Here is a 15,986-nt window from a genome sequence, read left to right on the forward strand (position 1 = left end):
TTCATTGCCATTGTTTGCAACAAACTTTACACCGCCGTCTTTTCAAGTGGATAATGTGAAGCCGAAAACGGGTAGAGCTATCAGCAAACTACTTGGAAGTAGCCTAGCCTAGTAGTAGCGGGACCCGTTGGAGTTCAGGAAGTGGGCATTGCCCGAAGGACTACTTCAAGGATTTCCCATTGCAATGACACGGAACCTCTTACGCTTTCCGCATTCCGAAACAGTCGAATTGGGGCGGAGGGAGATTGGCGGGGTGGTGGAAACACTTTACGAATATAGCGTCATCTATTGTTTACATGGCAAAGCACTTGACAGCTAGTACTCGCAAAGACAGTCACCTTGATTGCGGTTCTCTAGTGAGAACTCTCACTTTCTCACACAAACGTTGCATAATCTCATGAGGAGTTAATCGGTATTATGCCTCCGAGATAAAGAAGCTCAACTTTCGTCAGTTTTCGTTGACTTGCGACGATTTTATATGCTTTATGTGCTTCTCAAAATCAGCTGATACTATGCTTCTAAGCCATGGCAAGCAGTTACTTTGTCTTTGTTGCATGGATCATCGATCCAATCCTATCCTACCCAGACGTGTCAGGGGACGCCTCGCACACCACTGCTGATATCTTTTCGTTCATGACGAGGTCATCCGGGTACCCAAAGAATTGAGAATCGTTCCCGGGGTTTCGAAGCTCGTCCATTTTACAGGACTCCTTGTAGAGTGCTGTAAAATGTTCAAGACTCTCACCTTTAGAACCCAGGTGTAGGGTCGTGTAGGGGCTGGACTTAAAGACTCAAGACGCACGTCATCGGAGCGTAAAAATAATGTTTAATAATGTTCCTGCTACTCGAGATTAAATATTGCTGCACCGAAACATGCTCCGGTTTGAGCTAATTTTCTACTGAGAGCGACTGGTAGGAGGTAACTGCTATCGTGCTTCAAATTTTTAAATTTATTTTTGACAGCAAGAATTTTCTGGTTTCCCGTGGAAAACCAGCGACAACTCGCTCAGTTTTGGTCCGATCGGAGCGTACAGCACACCGTTGAAGATGTCTCTTTCCGCCGCATCCTAAGACCATCTCAAGCTTTCAAACGAACGAAAAACAAAACGCAACTGATTTTATCATACTTATATTTGCTCCATTTTTGCCTCGTTCACATTCGCCCCGCTCCCTCCCCCTTCCTCCCGAACCGAGTTATGCTCCCGAACCATACACACCGCAGTGTAGCATATGTATGTATATTTATTGTATATGTATAAGTGTATATATATAAAATATGTCCGGAAAACATGGTTCACACAAAAAATAGGGGATACAGCAACATGTTCCATTATTCCACCCATCCCGTTTGCTTCCGGTTGTGTTTTTCCTCTTCTATTTTGCCCTTTTTGTTTTCCACACACCTTCATGCCATCGTTTTTTTTTGTTTTCTTCTTCTGCTTCTCGGTAGCTGTGCCCTTTCCTACTGTGGCATCTGTAAGTTGCACGCCTACAGATGCCTTTTTTTTTTGTAAATATACACTCGTCACCATCTTTGTGTTTTCGTGTCCTCAAACTACATCTTCAACGACATTGATTGTTTTTTTTTTCTTTTCATTTTTCACTAACACCCCTTTTTCCACCTCTCCCGCTCCTTAACCCTCCTTGCTTCTTCGTGGTTATTTTTTATGCTTCTCAACTTACTTTGTTCCTAAATTTTGTTTATCTTTTCTTTTTTGTATTCCCCCCCCCCCCTTGACTTCACGCAATTTTTCGAGCTCAAGGCAGTTTGTTGTTAGTTGCTGATCTTATGCATATCTCTCTGTGTGTATGTATGTGTCTGTGTAATAGGATAGCGGAGATGCTTTTTTTTTTGCTTTTGTTTTGTTTCCGCTTATCAATCTACTTCAAAACTAAACCAAAAAAGAAAAAATAAACGTTCAAACAAACAAACAAACATTTTCTGCTTACACCGTGCGACTAATTATTCCTATACACGTGTGAGTGTTTCTTATACCCTTTTGTTTCGATTTTTACTATGCTATATGTATGTATCCTTTTTCTTTTTGCATTGGAAAAGCGGTGTGTGTGTGTATGTGTTTGTGAGTGTTTTACTATAAAATCTAGTTAGTTTGAAAGAATTCTATTGCAAAGCAACGTGTATGTATGTGTGTGTTTGTGGGTTTGTGTCCATACGCATGTCCTCGCGCTGGGGAGGCCATTTTGTTTGTTGTTTTTGTTTTGTCAAAGGCACATTAAATATTAGATACTATGTACATGTAAGGATCCCGAAATCTTGTTCACCTTGTCTGGGCTTAACACCTGGTTCTCACCGTTCTCACTTTCTTTCCCACAACTTTGAAGATGGGAAGACTGGTGAAACGCACGCCATTTTGTTCGTGTCCTGCCTTGGCTACCCGCTGTGTTGTCTATATATTGCTATACGCACGTGTGTGTGTGTGTGTGTGTGTGTGTGTGTATGTATGTGTGTGCTGGCTATGCGAAAAACCAAAAATAAAAACCACAACACACAGTACAGCAAAGAACAAAATTATAAAGTAATTGAGCAGACTTACAAACCGATACCGTGTCCGTGAGGTTAAACCAAAACTAAAGTTGTGTAAAGTTAGTTTGCCACTAGCTGGCAACCTTACATTGCTAAACCCGCACGCCAGAGACCAGCTACCGTATATATCGTACACTCGCTACTGGTTGCCTCGTACCTTTCTTCTCCTACCTTTCCATCCTTTAAACCGTACATTTAAATATAAACTCATTTTCACTACAATTCGACCATTGTTGTTTGTGTGTGTGTGTTTCGCTTCCTATCTCTGTGGTTGAGCTACTACGAAATATTATTATTACTATCCTAACTAAGCTATTACCATCACCCTGTTTTTCGGCGCAACGCGCAACACTGTTCCATCTCCACTGGATGAGAGGAGAAAATAAAATCAAATTAAAATGAAAGAGAAAAAAAAACAGGACAATAAATTTAAGCAACACCATCATCAACCACCAAAACACTTGGTCTTTCCCGCTTTGCTCGCACAACGATTCGGGTTCGGATTTTCAAGGATGGATGGTGTTCGATTTGTGCTAACATTTGACAGCCTGTTCAATTGTTTACAAATCTCGCATGCTTTTGATTCGTATGACGAGCCGGGCAGACATGATCGGGATGGTAAGGGTGGTAGTGGTGGTGGTGGTGGTGGTTATGGTATCCCGTCCAGATTGAGGTTGTCTATGTACAAAACAGGGATCCATCCAACCAATTCCGGATGATTGAAACGCAAACAGTGTTGCGCGCCACTGCACACACACACACACACTCACGCCAAGTAAACTATCCTATTTGACACATTTATTCGTTCTTCTATTCGGGGTGCTATAAACGGTGTGTTTGTTGCTCGTATTGTGCTCATTTCTTATTTTACGGAATTTACGTTTTACAAAATGTGCGGATAGTTTGTGTTTTTAGGAGAATAAATAAAGCAAAAATCGGTGTGTTTGTGTGTGTCTTTCCGTTTGCATGCTTTAGGTAATGTGTAAACATTTTACACGCCGCCAGCATACGCTAACCCATTTACGTACGATATGCTAAAACTGTTTGTAAGCAAATGGTGTGTTTGTGAGTAACATTTTTCGATCGAATTATTGCTAATATTTCATTTTTTTTTCAATATTCCCCGCAAAAACACCGTAGTACTCCGAGTACTCTTCGAGGCTCGGGGTAAAATCAAATTGCACATCGTTTACTATTGCCCATCACTAGAATAACTCTTCAACCTTTGAAAAATGAGAAGAAGAAAAAAAGGCCAGGTTGAAAACAGACGCACACACACACACACACACTAATTGGAATCAAATTACAATAAACGAAAAATTACTTATACGAAATATGCGTTTCTCACACCACTGGCTTAATTATACACTCCTATACACGCACACACATACTAGTTGCTCAACATTTTCTATTGCTATCCTTCCTCATCTCTATTCCTTTTCATATATTTTGTTTTATATATTACCTCGTTTTTTTTTTGTATACGTTTTCTATTCTACACACACACGCATACACAGACACAAAAGAACCCACATTTGCAACATAAAAAAAAAAACACGTACACAAAAATATTTAAAATGTGAAACACACAAACACAAACCAAAAAAAAAAAACAACAATATTAAAAGGATCGAACAGGACCAGACTGCTAAGGCTTCCCGAGAAAGTAGCGATTAGTTAGCCGTACCATCACCTAATCTCGAATATTATGTTGGCCAATATAGTTAGCACTAACACTAAATGTCTCGTGTGGTTGTGTGTGTGTGTGTGTGTATGCTAACTGTGTACAAACATCCCTAAAAGGGAGAAAAGGTTGGTTGGGGAGAGGGAATGGTGGCCCAAAACTGGGGTTGGGGTTTACCTTATCCTTCGACTCGGATCTCCTCTGCTCTCTGGAGTTTAAAGTAAGTGTCTTTTTTTTTGTTATTGCTTCCTCTTCCTCTTTCTAGAGGTTCCGGGATTTTTCGAGCTCTTGATTACTCAATTCCTGAGGCTTTCTGGTGATGTGTGTTTAAACTGTACCTAACGCACACTTAGTACTTCAATTTTGTTTTCCTCCCATCTGCCAATTTACCCCGCAGGATGCATCCTTTCTCCCGCGTGTTTGTGACCCGTTAGTAAGCTTTGTTTAGGCAGCGATGTGTCTATACTGGTGTGTGTGTGGGTGTGTGTTTGTGCATGTGCATCGATTTATATACGAGGGAAGCGCTTTCCATTTGTAGACGAATACGGTTTTGGAAAATTGGTACTGCTGCACTGTCCCTTCTTATCGGGCACGCTCAAGCCTCGTATTACTTCATCCGGTTGAGCACAAAGTCGCCGACCACGATCAGGCCCTTCTGGTAGGGCGATTCGCTGATCTGGGAGGCGAGCCGGAGCGCCTCGATGCAGTGCTTGCGGGCGAGGAAGCGCGTCTGCTCGAGTCCTTGCGATTTGTGTACCAGCTCGTACGCCCGCTCGACGTCACCCGGTTCGCGGAAGCGGCGCAGTATCATTGGGTTCAGCTCGGGGAACTAAAATTCGAGATTGGAAGCAACCTGTTAGATGACTTCTACTGCAGTTTTGGATAGTTTGGGCATGCTCGGCTTCTTACCTTCTCGCAGGCAAACAGTACCGGGGCGGTGGCAAGCCCAAGCTTCAGGTCGGCTGCCGCCGGTTTGCCCATCGCTTCCGAGCTCGACACAAAGTCGAGCAGATCGTCCACGAACTGGAACGCCAGCCCAAGGTTGCGCCCGTACTGGAAGCTAAGCTCTGCCATCTGTTCGTCCGCACCGGACAGTACCGCAACCTGGACAGGAAGAGAAATTCGGGTGAAATACTCTCGCTTTCGCGCATCGTACGCACCAGTCAGGCACCACTTACCGCTTTCAAACTGTTGGCTATTAACGATGCCGTCTTCCGGTACGTCTTGGTGAAGTAGTGTGCAAAGCGCTCGTTTTCCGTTTCCTTTGAGCCAAGCTGCATAAACTCGCCCTGTACCAAATCTGTTAGAACCTGTCGGGAGAAAACAGTGCGAGCGTTACTTCATGTTTCACAGAAAATTGGATGCCTTCGTAAAATGGACGACTCATAGCTCCCACCCATTTGGGTGGGGTTTTTTTTTCTTGATGGAGAGGAACCTAAACGCGTTAATTAAATAAGGTTGCTGCTCGCAAGTCCTCTGCACATAGATCTGCGCGGACATTAATGGAAAAGCCCGTACGTATGTGCTAATTTTGGCACAACCCTTTTTTTTACACACCAGCGCCCGAACGTGTGCACATTAAAGTAGAAGAATATCTCCCGAAACCTCGAATCTTCACGGTTGGGTCTAATCAACACTAATAGGAGGTAACATAAGCTAGCGCAAAATAACAAAAAAGACCAGGATCATAGTGGTAATGGTGGTGACAAGATGGCAATGATTCACAACACGCGTCTCCGCCCGTCCATCATTACGAGTTCGGATTTGTTTGCCTAGTACCGGACCCGAACCCGGAAGATAAGGTGTGATGAGATGTGTGTGTGTTGGGTCTTCTATTTGAAAGCGTAGCGGATATGTGACAACTGCTTAAAACTCTGCCAAACTTGTTGTTTGCATTCGTCAACCCGAATGGTAAACATTCCACCAGAACAAAGTCCTACTTCAAGTGAGAGACTTTGGTCTAATGGTTTCTTTTTAATCGCACCACCGCTCAGCTACAATTGTACGCTTTGTTTGGCAATTGTGGAGGCTTTTTTTGTTGTTGCAGTTAAAGTTGAATGTGTTGAAAAGTTGATGAGGGAAGAAACTGTATTTTAATGTGATGCTAAACGTCGGCAGCGCATTAATATGCACCAGCAAACGTTTGCGGATCCAAGGTGTCAGACATCCGGCTTCTTGGGTGTTTGGAAAATCTTGCGTTGGTTCATAGTTCTATCTTTGAAGCTTGTGGCATTTAAGGTGATATAGATACTTGGAAGCTTGTGCAGAAAATAACCTAAGGTCTTACCGAAAGAACTTCACTGTATCATTTACTGATGACTAAAGTCATATACAGAGTTGGATAGCTACGGATAGAATCAAGTCGAAGAAGAAAGTAATCGCAAGCCAAGATCTCTACAGATTTTAGAACCAACGAAGAAGAAAAGAAGAATTCATCTTAGACCAGAAGGTTTGTAAAGTCAGAGTCATCTGATTCGGCAGTCAGACGGTCAAAACTCGAAGAGTCCTTGAAGTAATTCCCCGAGAGTGGTAGTAATTCTGGATAGAAAAAACGTGACGTTTTATGTGAGAATCTACTATAATGGGCAGAGCCTCAAACCCTCATTCAAGAAATGCCGCAACTTATCGAGAGCGCGCGAGATTTATGAAGGATAAGCAATTAAAACCGAAATGGACTTTAAGCATCAAGTTAAGGACATCAATTTGAAGAGCTCTTTCATATAATAACCTCCAAAGAAATTTGAAGACTAATAAAGGAAAGTCCTTGGAAGAATTTTTGACATCATATGACATTCTCCAAACATCTTAGAACGGTGGACAGAGCGTTGCTGTAAATCTAAATTAAGTGTGAAGTGATCTGTTCCGTTGATTGGTAGACCTACACGCGGCTGTTTCGACCGTGAGCAGTTTAGAGGATAAGTGAGTGTATCAAATTATCCGCTCAATGTTTACCCTTACGTCCTCCCATTCTCGTAACCTTTCACGCCTGACAGACAGGCAGAAAGATTTTGCGAAACCATAGAAGAAAAACAAAACCAGCATGAATCCTCGCGCCTTGGTGCAGAAAATGTTTAACCAATTTAATCAAATGTACTTGAAAACACGCGACAAACACGCGTGCTAATGCATGTCTATTGTTTCTGTGCGAGTTGCTGTGTGTGTGTTTTTTTACACTAAACAGTTAGCAAAAAATACACACACAGCTGACCGTGAGAACTAAACCGATTCCTGGTCGGAGCGCGCAAGCAATTACATCAATTCAACAACAAAAATCGAAAGCGAAACTAATTCGATGATGACGGTTCGAACGCTCTGTTTACTCTGACAGGACAGGACGAGAAGGACAAGGGAGCAGGGGCGAAGAGGGGGCGGGTTGGAGAGGTGAAGATGATTTGGTCTGTTTGTTTCTAGCCATGGCGAAATCTCATTCGTGCTGGTGCTCGAAACAATATATACATAAATATATTTTTAAAGACATTTACTTTGCCGGTTTACTGAACGTCAGGGTCTTTTCGCGCGGAACCTGTCATCATCACGGTACCTCGTGATATTAACCCAAAATCGTTCGGACCACCACCAAAACAAATGCAGCTTTTTTTTAAATGTGCTTCAAGTTTGCTTTTATTACTGCGCGGCAAGCTTTCTGCCAGATTTCTTTTGTTGATGTTTCTGCTGCGAGGCAAACCAATTCGATCCATTCGATCGGGGCCCCATCAGCAGCATCTTCAAGCATGCGTTTGAAGCATGGAGGCTGGAGCGGAAACAAATCGTGCAGGCTTGTACACACATCGCCATAAGCCAGCCCGAATGTTGCACGGCTACAAACAAGAAGGTCTTGGCCGCACTGTTGGTACTGTTGGCCGTATTAATTAGCGAATCTCAACTGCTTCTGCTTCCTTCAATCAACACCACAGCACAGGTGCGTTGGTTTACCACACGCAACAATGTACCAGGGAAGCAAATATTCTCCGAATTCTCCAGCCCATTCCATGCCCGCAAACCTCGCGCAATTTGATTCGAATGAATGTTCCATGCCTAGGCTGAACCGAGCACAGAAATAATGACTTCTTTTGTCGTAGTTGACCACGTGTTGACCACGATCATCATGCAAGAAGACCACTCGCTCGGGGGAGATCACATGGTTATAAAAAGGGGTAGTCTTCTTTTGTGTTCCCGTTAGCAGATTGGTAAATTGGTGCATTTATGAATGTAGCTCAACACTGACTGCTAACGATATACAGTGATGGACATTACAATAAGACTAATCTAGTCTTTGAAGTCCGTTTGTGGTGCAGAAATTAAAGCAATTTCAACTACTTGACTGTCGTCTCTTAAAGCTGGCGCTAGGGATGGCCACCCGGGATTCGTAGGTGAAGACTTCTGGAGCTGATGATGTAGATATCATTTGTATGAAGAGCCACAAACTATGTATCAACTTCTCCACTCAAAATACTGGTCGTAACAAGCGAGGCTGGATTTTTGCGCTCCATTTACACTTCTGTTCACACACGTCCCTGAGACAAGGACTCTATTCAAAACGAACGAAATATGTTTACGAGAAGAAGATGCTCAGAAGGATTTTTGGTGAACTCTAATGGTAACGAATCCACCATTGCGCTGCCAAGTAGAGACGTCAAGCTGCTCTGGTGGGTTAGTCATGTCATGAGAATGGCACCAAACGACACAGCTCGTAAAGTTCTGTTCACTTGTGTTGGCTTAACGACCTGATAGGTCACTCCGGCCATTTATTGGCTATAGAAGCTCGAATATTTAACAGCAGCTTACTAAAAAAAATATTTTTCTAGCTTAAGTCATCATCCTTCGAGGTTTTTATTTAAAAAAGGGTTATATGTATAATTCCCGAAAGAATCAAGGAGCAACTGCCTAGACAAATTTTGTTACAAAATCAGCTCAAGAAGAGCTGAGAATCAAAAGAAAATTATTCCTGAAAGGTTACGATATAAAGATAAGCATTTTTTTAAAAATGGTTTGACTTAGATTGCTTCTAATGTTTTGCCCATCACTGTAAGTCTATCGCAACGCTCCACCACCGGCCTCAAAGGTGCAAGATTTTCCCAGCATTTAATTTCGCGTATTTTTTGCCCTCCTCTTCTGTGTGTGCGTGTGTGTAAAAGCCAAGCACATCAGCATCATCATCTAGCCCCACCAAGGTCACCTTGTGCGATCACTTTTTGTTGTAATAGGCACCGTTACATCGCACACCAAACGCCGGAAGAATGCACCGTTTATTTTATTTTTTTTTAACGACGAGCGATGAAAAAGAGATGAAGGAACCGATGGGGTAGGGCGGGATGGGTACAGCCCATATGTGGGTCAATGATTTTGTTTTATTTTTCATCAGCAACATCATCATCTGCCTGCCCGTCGCCTCCGCTGCCAGGGACCGGTTGGGTTGGAAAATTGCAGCCGAACAGTTTGATAAACCATGGCCATCCGCACTGCCCGCCATCGGTGGTTGATGCGATTGTTGATGATTAGAAAAGTAAATGGTTGGTGCGGGCAAGAGAGAGAGAGAAAAAAAAGCATAAACATAAGCAAACAAAACGCACTGGCCGTAACGCATCCCCACTGTCAGCTATGTTGGGTAGAACAGACGGATAAAAGCCGAGAACGGTAGCCCCTTGCGAACTCGCTGTGTCCGCGACCTTGAGCACCGTAAAGGATTGACCCACGCGACTCGGCCGACTGGCATTTGGGGCTGTCGCGCTAGTCGTGTAAGAGCAAAAGAAGGGTTCGTCGCTTACGGGGTTTTCGTTTAAGTCTTTCGATCGGTTTTGCTCTTTTCGTTGCATTCGCGATGGATTTTACCCCGTCGGGGGAGGAAGAAACTGCATCGTTCTGTGTTTCCTTTCCCTTTCTACCTTCCTCAACCGCCCCCCCCCCACCCACCCTTCCTTCTCATCCTTCCCTCCCCCAACCCTGGAAGGGGGACACGGTTTTTGCAAACAAAAAATCGATTGACTAACGAAAGGGGGCGGAGGGGAGCTTGGGTCTTATAGTGCCGCATTGCAATCTGCTTGCTTTTTTGTTGCCACCGCTTACGAAAACCCAAATCCGAAAATGTGTGATTATTATGATTTTATTTTGGTTCTTGATTCGCTTGCGCAGCAGAAAAGAAGCACAAAACAGAAATTGAAACACACAACATCAACAGCAACAAAAACGCGCTTCGGTTCGTAAAGTACCGTACACAGAGCTACAGTGTGGTGCATAAAGCACGCAAAAGGGTGCTTTGTTTGCTGTTACCTTGAAATTGTGATTGCTGGCCCGCGGCACATTAATTGAATCGACAAATTCTGCCGCCGGTTGGCAGCGGTAGATTGAGCGATTAAGATGAGCGAAAAGGTTATTTCCGCTGCTATTGATTGTATGTCCTGGTCTTGGCACACACTGTTCTGGCTTTGCTGCTTCGTACGCCACGTCGCACGGGTGTTGCAAAACACCCGAAACCGGCAATCATCATTAAGCTCCGTGAGCTCGTTCTCGTAACCGTGTCGGCGTCCGGAGGCCTGAAGCCGGTTCAGTGTCCCACATTGAGAAGCTGTTCGGTACGAGAATAAACACACATACACACATGCTTGCAGGCTTAGAACGGTCCAAGTGAAATGGAAAGTTCAATCCGTTACTTTTCCGTTACGGTTCAATCGAAAAGGAAGGAAAAATGTGTGCCGTTCGCATCGATTTCGGCACCTACTCTTGCTCTGCTAACGATCTATTAACAGTTCGTGCTTGAGTAGGTCAAATTGTTAGCTAAGTGAGGTGAATGTTTCAAAAGGCGCTCATTTACTTTAGCTTCTTCCAATCCATCCCCCAAAAACTAAAAACCAAAACGGAAATCCTTCCTACTGCGAGCCCCAAGAGCAACGATTCAGCAGCAAATTAAGCTGAATTATGATTTCCTTTCAACTGTTCTTTCGTTTTTGTTTTTGAGATGGGGAACAAAAATCCCACTAATTCACAATTCCGCGGGGTAGGGGGGAGGCAAAAACCAAAAAAAAAAAAGCTCCGTTTGAAGGTAATCGACGTTCGAAGCGAATTCGTTTCCAATTGTAGATTTCTGCTCGTTTCGTGTGCTGCTTTTCCACACGACCGTTCATCGTGTCAGAATGACACGGAACGCATCTCGCAGCACCGGAAGCGTTACACGAATACAAAAATTCATCAACATTATTACATCTACTCCCCCCCCCCCCCTCGGGGGGGGGGGGGGGGGGGGGATGGATTTAGATTTTTTGTGTGTGCGCGCGAGTAAATCAAAAGACCCCACGTCCATGGCCATGGTTTGCATCGATTTTCATGTACTTTTATCGCCTTCAGGCGATTTTTGTTGCTCGCGCCTATTATTGCTATTAGCCGTTGCTGTTGCCCGCACTGCTTAAGCCACCCAATACAATGCACCGCGTACGGGCGATGATGAGCGCTGGCGGCTGGCACAAATGGCGCAACAAAACCAGTCGGGTAGGATGATCTTTACGATCCGTCTAAATGAGCACTTAATGTCAGTGCGGACGACGGCTACGACGATTCTATTTCACCGACCGAACGCTCCATCCCCGTCCCCAAATGGTTCTCAGCCCTCTCGCGCCTTCTTCTCGCTCAATGCTGCTGCTGCTGCTATTTTATTGATTTTACATTACATTTGCTCATTACTGTCAAGCTTAATGTACGGCTGTTGCACTTTCAACCACTGTCAGCGGTCGGGCCCCTCCTCGCGTGCTCCGTTCGCCCGGAAGTGAGCGGAAAAGGCTTCACAAACAGGCAATCAGTCAGAAGCAGCAGCAACAATTGCGACAAAAAAATAATTATAATGAAGAGTTATTGATGGTGCTTTGGGCATAAAGCCTAACAGATTATTCCGTCCAGATTGTGTTCTTGCAAGTTGTTTAAAATAAGGTAAAATAAGCATATTTCGATAATAACTGAAAGATATTTTTCCAACATGAAATAAAAATTATAAACTACAGCATCTTAAAATGGAATGCATCCAGACTACATAGTGGGAAACTAAATTTGCTTGAAAGTATGATTTAAAATAATACATTGAGCTGCAGAAAAAGCTGAGATGAACCTTATTTTTGTACAGAAGAATTTTTGTACTACAGCTCAAGTCTGTCGCCTTTAACACCGGACTGTCCCGAACTGCGCTCAATGCAAATAATTCATAGCACACGACGTACAGCAGTCTACTAATTTACAAACAGAAACGCGTTTGAAACGTCTACAGGTGACGGAAATGTTACATGGGATGGGATGGAATGGAATAAGAAAAATACACATCTATTCGCATAGTTTTGTTATGGACTGAATTATGTATCTGCTTGCTTTTCAAGCTTTTTCCTGTGTGTTTTGTTCGACATAAAACCTGCAAATAAATAAATCATAAACAGTGCACCAAGCGAGCTCATCTTCCTTGTGATTTTTGTGTGTACAAGAAGCAAAAACCTCCCAACTAAATCATCACAAACAAAAAAAACCAAAACGCGCTCGCTCGTGCCTGCTGCTGTGACATAAGTACGTTATTTGTCATGCCTTCGAAAGGCAATTATGGCAAACTCATCGGTGTGCACTAGCATCCCATGGTTCAGTTTCGCCATCACGCTTAGCAGCAGCACCTTCTGTTTGCAATTAAAAGGGTTTTCCTTCTTTTTTCTCCCATGCCCTTTAGAGCGTCTTTTGTTCGTGTCCCGTTTCGCAATACACCACCGGCGCAGAGCGCTGTGACATTATTATTATTATTTGTGACTACAGTTAGTGTGTCCTCTCTCCGCTTTCTGATAGCAAATACAGTGAGCAAAGGTGACAGCGAGAGCAAGAGATTAAGGGCACGTGAATAGAGGGTGAAGAAATAGCCATTCCAACGCCAACGCGCAACTACACTTTGCGCGTGTTTCGCGTGACACAAGCGCACGCAAGAATGATACGCGACGATGCGACAATCACCATCTTTCTTCTCGGTTTGCGGCAGAGTGTGTGTCACGCTTTTGGGGTTTTCCAATATTATGTTACACATTTTTCCAACCATTCCATCCGCACAATCACAATTATATCATAGCAGGCGCGGGGGAGGGGAGGAGGGAAGGAGGATCCCCCGGAAAATGGCCAGCGGCTCGATCTAGTGGTTTGTTTGTGTTTGTGTTTGTGTTTGTGACACAATTTTGTCTTTTTTTTCCCACACGACATCTCACATCCCACCAGCGAGGGCTGGGTGACAAATGAGCTTCCGGCTCCGACCCATATCCTGCCGTCGTCTTTAACATCGCTTCAAGCGATTTGTTTTGCCTTTTTTTTTTTCTTGTTCGAAAAGCTTTCATAAGCGAAAGGAAGTAAACACAGGAAAAATATATGAAAAAAGGTGATTTATTTCTCTCACTCTCTCCGGTGCAGGAAAGGGGAAGATGAGGTGGGGGGGGAGAGGGGTTGTTCGATTCACCACAATCGAACGCATCCATCATATGCCATCGCCAGAAATTGCACCGATTCACAAATCTGGATTACCAGTTAAGGGTTCGTCGCTTTTTTAGGAGCGTTGAAGTCTTTCGTACTCCACGGTGCGGTACATTGAACGAACGCGGCATTATGCGTGATTTGTGCACGTTTTGTGCACCACTATTACAATCAAATGTGTAAAACAACACACAAGAATGATTTGCCAATTTTACAGCACATCTTATTTGGCGGAAAATCACCAAGAAGGTCACTAAATGTTGCAGAAATTAAACCCTTGCAAACCTTCCAGGCGTTCCAAGTGTGTGGTAAATCGTCTTATTTGTATCATAATTTTTCATACATTGAACCAACACAGGTTGTCGTGGAGTTTCTTGTGGCATCACAACAACAAAAGAACGAATAATCGGGTTTCTCGGGTCTCTCAAATATTTCATGTCTTTTCCTTTCCACGCGATTAAAAGGGCAATTTTTCAATGTCTTTTAAGGGTTCTGCATCGAATTATGACTGTTTGGGTGAGCGATAGCAGGTTTAGATGAATGCTAATGCGCAAATTGATCAAATCAATGGTTGGTTAGCAGATAACCTTACAAATGTAACGTGAGCAAGAACTTTACATAAGCATTGCGACTGGAGCAACGCAATCGTAGCTGCTCTTATGTGCAAATTAGTAATCAACACTATCGCAAAGCAGGTGAGCACACACACACACACACACACACACACACACACACACACACACACACACACACACACACACACACACACGCATAGACACGTACGTGTCATTACTTAAAGAAGAGAGGGCAGCAAAAAATGGACCAACGAAAAGCTCCATTTGCTTACGTTTGACTTGCCGCAAAAATGCGGCGCAATCGATCCGACCTCCTCCCCCCCATCATCAGCCATCAGAGCCAGAGCACCGAGAGCAGCAGCAATCATGCTTGCCCACCGCATGATATAACTGTATCGGTTGTACGCGAACAGGATGGATGACTCGAGCGAAACAAAAACAAAAAAAAAATGTTGTAAAGAAGCGAGTGGAGGAGAAAAAACATACACACAGGCACGCAAGGCACACACGCAGGAGATCGTCAACCGGATCGAGTGAACGCGATTTCGCGACGAACCGAAAAGCGAAATTTAAGAAGGCAAAAAAAAAATACTGCAGACCTACAGACACATATGGGTTGGTAGGTTTAACGTTATGTGAAGCTGTTAAGATTTTGTTTTGTGTTTTTTTTTTTCTGCTCGCCTCACAAACCTCTTAGTATTCGTCTTTACCATCGAAAGTTCTCCTGTTTTTATTTTTTTTTGTTTCTTTCTTGGAGAAATGCATGCTTTTGGAGTGTGTTTTTGTCATCCACAAAACCACTTCCTCCCCCCCCCCCCCCCCCTATCGTTCACGTGTTGACTGCTGGGTAAGAATGTGCTATAATCTGACCTCGATACGATACGCTCGAAGCGAGCGTGAGAAATTCCTTTCCGTTTCCGTGGCGCGGTTTCGAGCTGCGAAAGTTTTTCGGCTCAGGTACGGGGCCGACGAGCGACGAGTGTAAAGAGAGTGAAAGGAAGCTATGCGGGATGATTCATTCCTGTGCAATGGGGACAAGGAGAAGGGGGGGGGGGGGGGTGGAAAAGGGGGGAAGGGAGGAAGGGGTGAGGAGACGAACTTTTAAAGTGAAGGGAGGAGATACTAGCCTGACTTCCCGCGGTAGTCATCATTTGGATGGCATTTTTCGAATTCCACAACCCCCCCCCCCCCCCCCCCCCCTCTTTGCGAAGGGGCAACACACACCGGACGACAACGTTCGTTGGTTGTTTAATTAATATAGTTTAATGGTGGATGTTCGCTAAATTGATTTCGTGTCAGTGAGACCTGGCAACAGGCTCCCCACCGTCCAATGACAGCAGGATGACATCAGGAGGCATCAAATCAGACAGACAACTTTCACCTGATATCGACAAAATGGCAAAATAAAGCTTCTTACTTTATGTCGCAGATTGTTTGTCGCTAAAATACTATAGTTCTTGCACCGGTGTACACCATTCAATCAGCAAGCCACGGCAAGCGAAACTGCTTAAGATGAACACCGGCAGATCAGATCTCAATCGATCGCGCGTGGAATCCAAGTCCAACAAAAAGGCCGTGGACCCTCCGGGCAGACATAATTCAAGAGAGACTTCAGTACGCCTCACGAGAGAGAGAGAGAGAGAGAGAGAGAGAGAGAGAGAGAGAGAGAGCTTTCCCCCGCAGGTCTGATCCATTGTTGATCCAGAGGAGGCGGGGA

At 44.1% G+C, this 15,986-nt stretch overlaps 4 protein-coding genes across 4 annotated transcripts in view; 3 read left to right on the top strand and 1 right to left on the bottom strand.

Annotated features, from left to right (window-relative positions):
- Window positions 1-15,986, top strand: part of LOC126561385 (uncharacterized) — a 390,544-nt gene that overhangs the window by 63,735 nt on the left and 310,823 nt on the right. The gene's annotated exons all lie outside the window — the stretch shown is intronic.
- LOC126557347 (lysophosphatidylcholine acyltransferase-like) overlaps window positions 1-15,986 on the top strand; it is a 238,922-nt gene that overhangs the window by 37,323 nt on the left and 185,613 nt on the right. The window lies entirely within an intron of this gene.
- LOC126557212 (cytoplasmic dynein 1 light intermediate chain 2) overlaps window positions 1-15,986 on the top strand; it is a 367,651-nt gene that overhangs the window by 8,391 nt on the left and 343,274 nt on the right. The gene's annotated exons all lie outside the window — the stretch shown is intronic.
- The window catches only part of LOC126557262 (all trans-polyprenyl-diphosphate synthase PDSS1-like), a 39,362-nt gene continuing 28,210 nt past the window's right edge, over window positions 4,835-15,986 (bottom strand). Inside the window, exons 6-8 of the mRNA XM_050212974.1 lie at window positions 5,408-5,539; window positions 5,139-5,333; window positions 4,835-5,058 (exon numbers count right to left, since the gene is read on the bottom strand). Coding sequence (XP_050068931.1) covers window positions 4,837-5,058; window positions 5,139-5,333; window positions 5,408-5,539 — 549 coding nt within the window. The 3' untranslated portion in view covers window positions 4,835-4,836. The remainder of the gene's footprint in view (window positions 5,059-5,138; window positions 5,334-5,407; window positions 5,540-15,986) is intronic.

The sequence above is a fragment of the Anopheles maculipalpis genome, chromosome X (assembly GCF_943734695.1).
Source record: "Anopheles maculipalpis chromosome X, idAnoMacuDA_375_x, whole genome shotgun sequence".
Classification (NCBI taxonomy): Eukaryota; Metazoa; Arthropoda; class Insecta; order Diptera; family Culicidae; genus Anopheles; species Anopheles maculipalpis.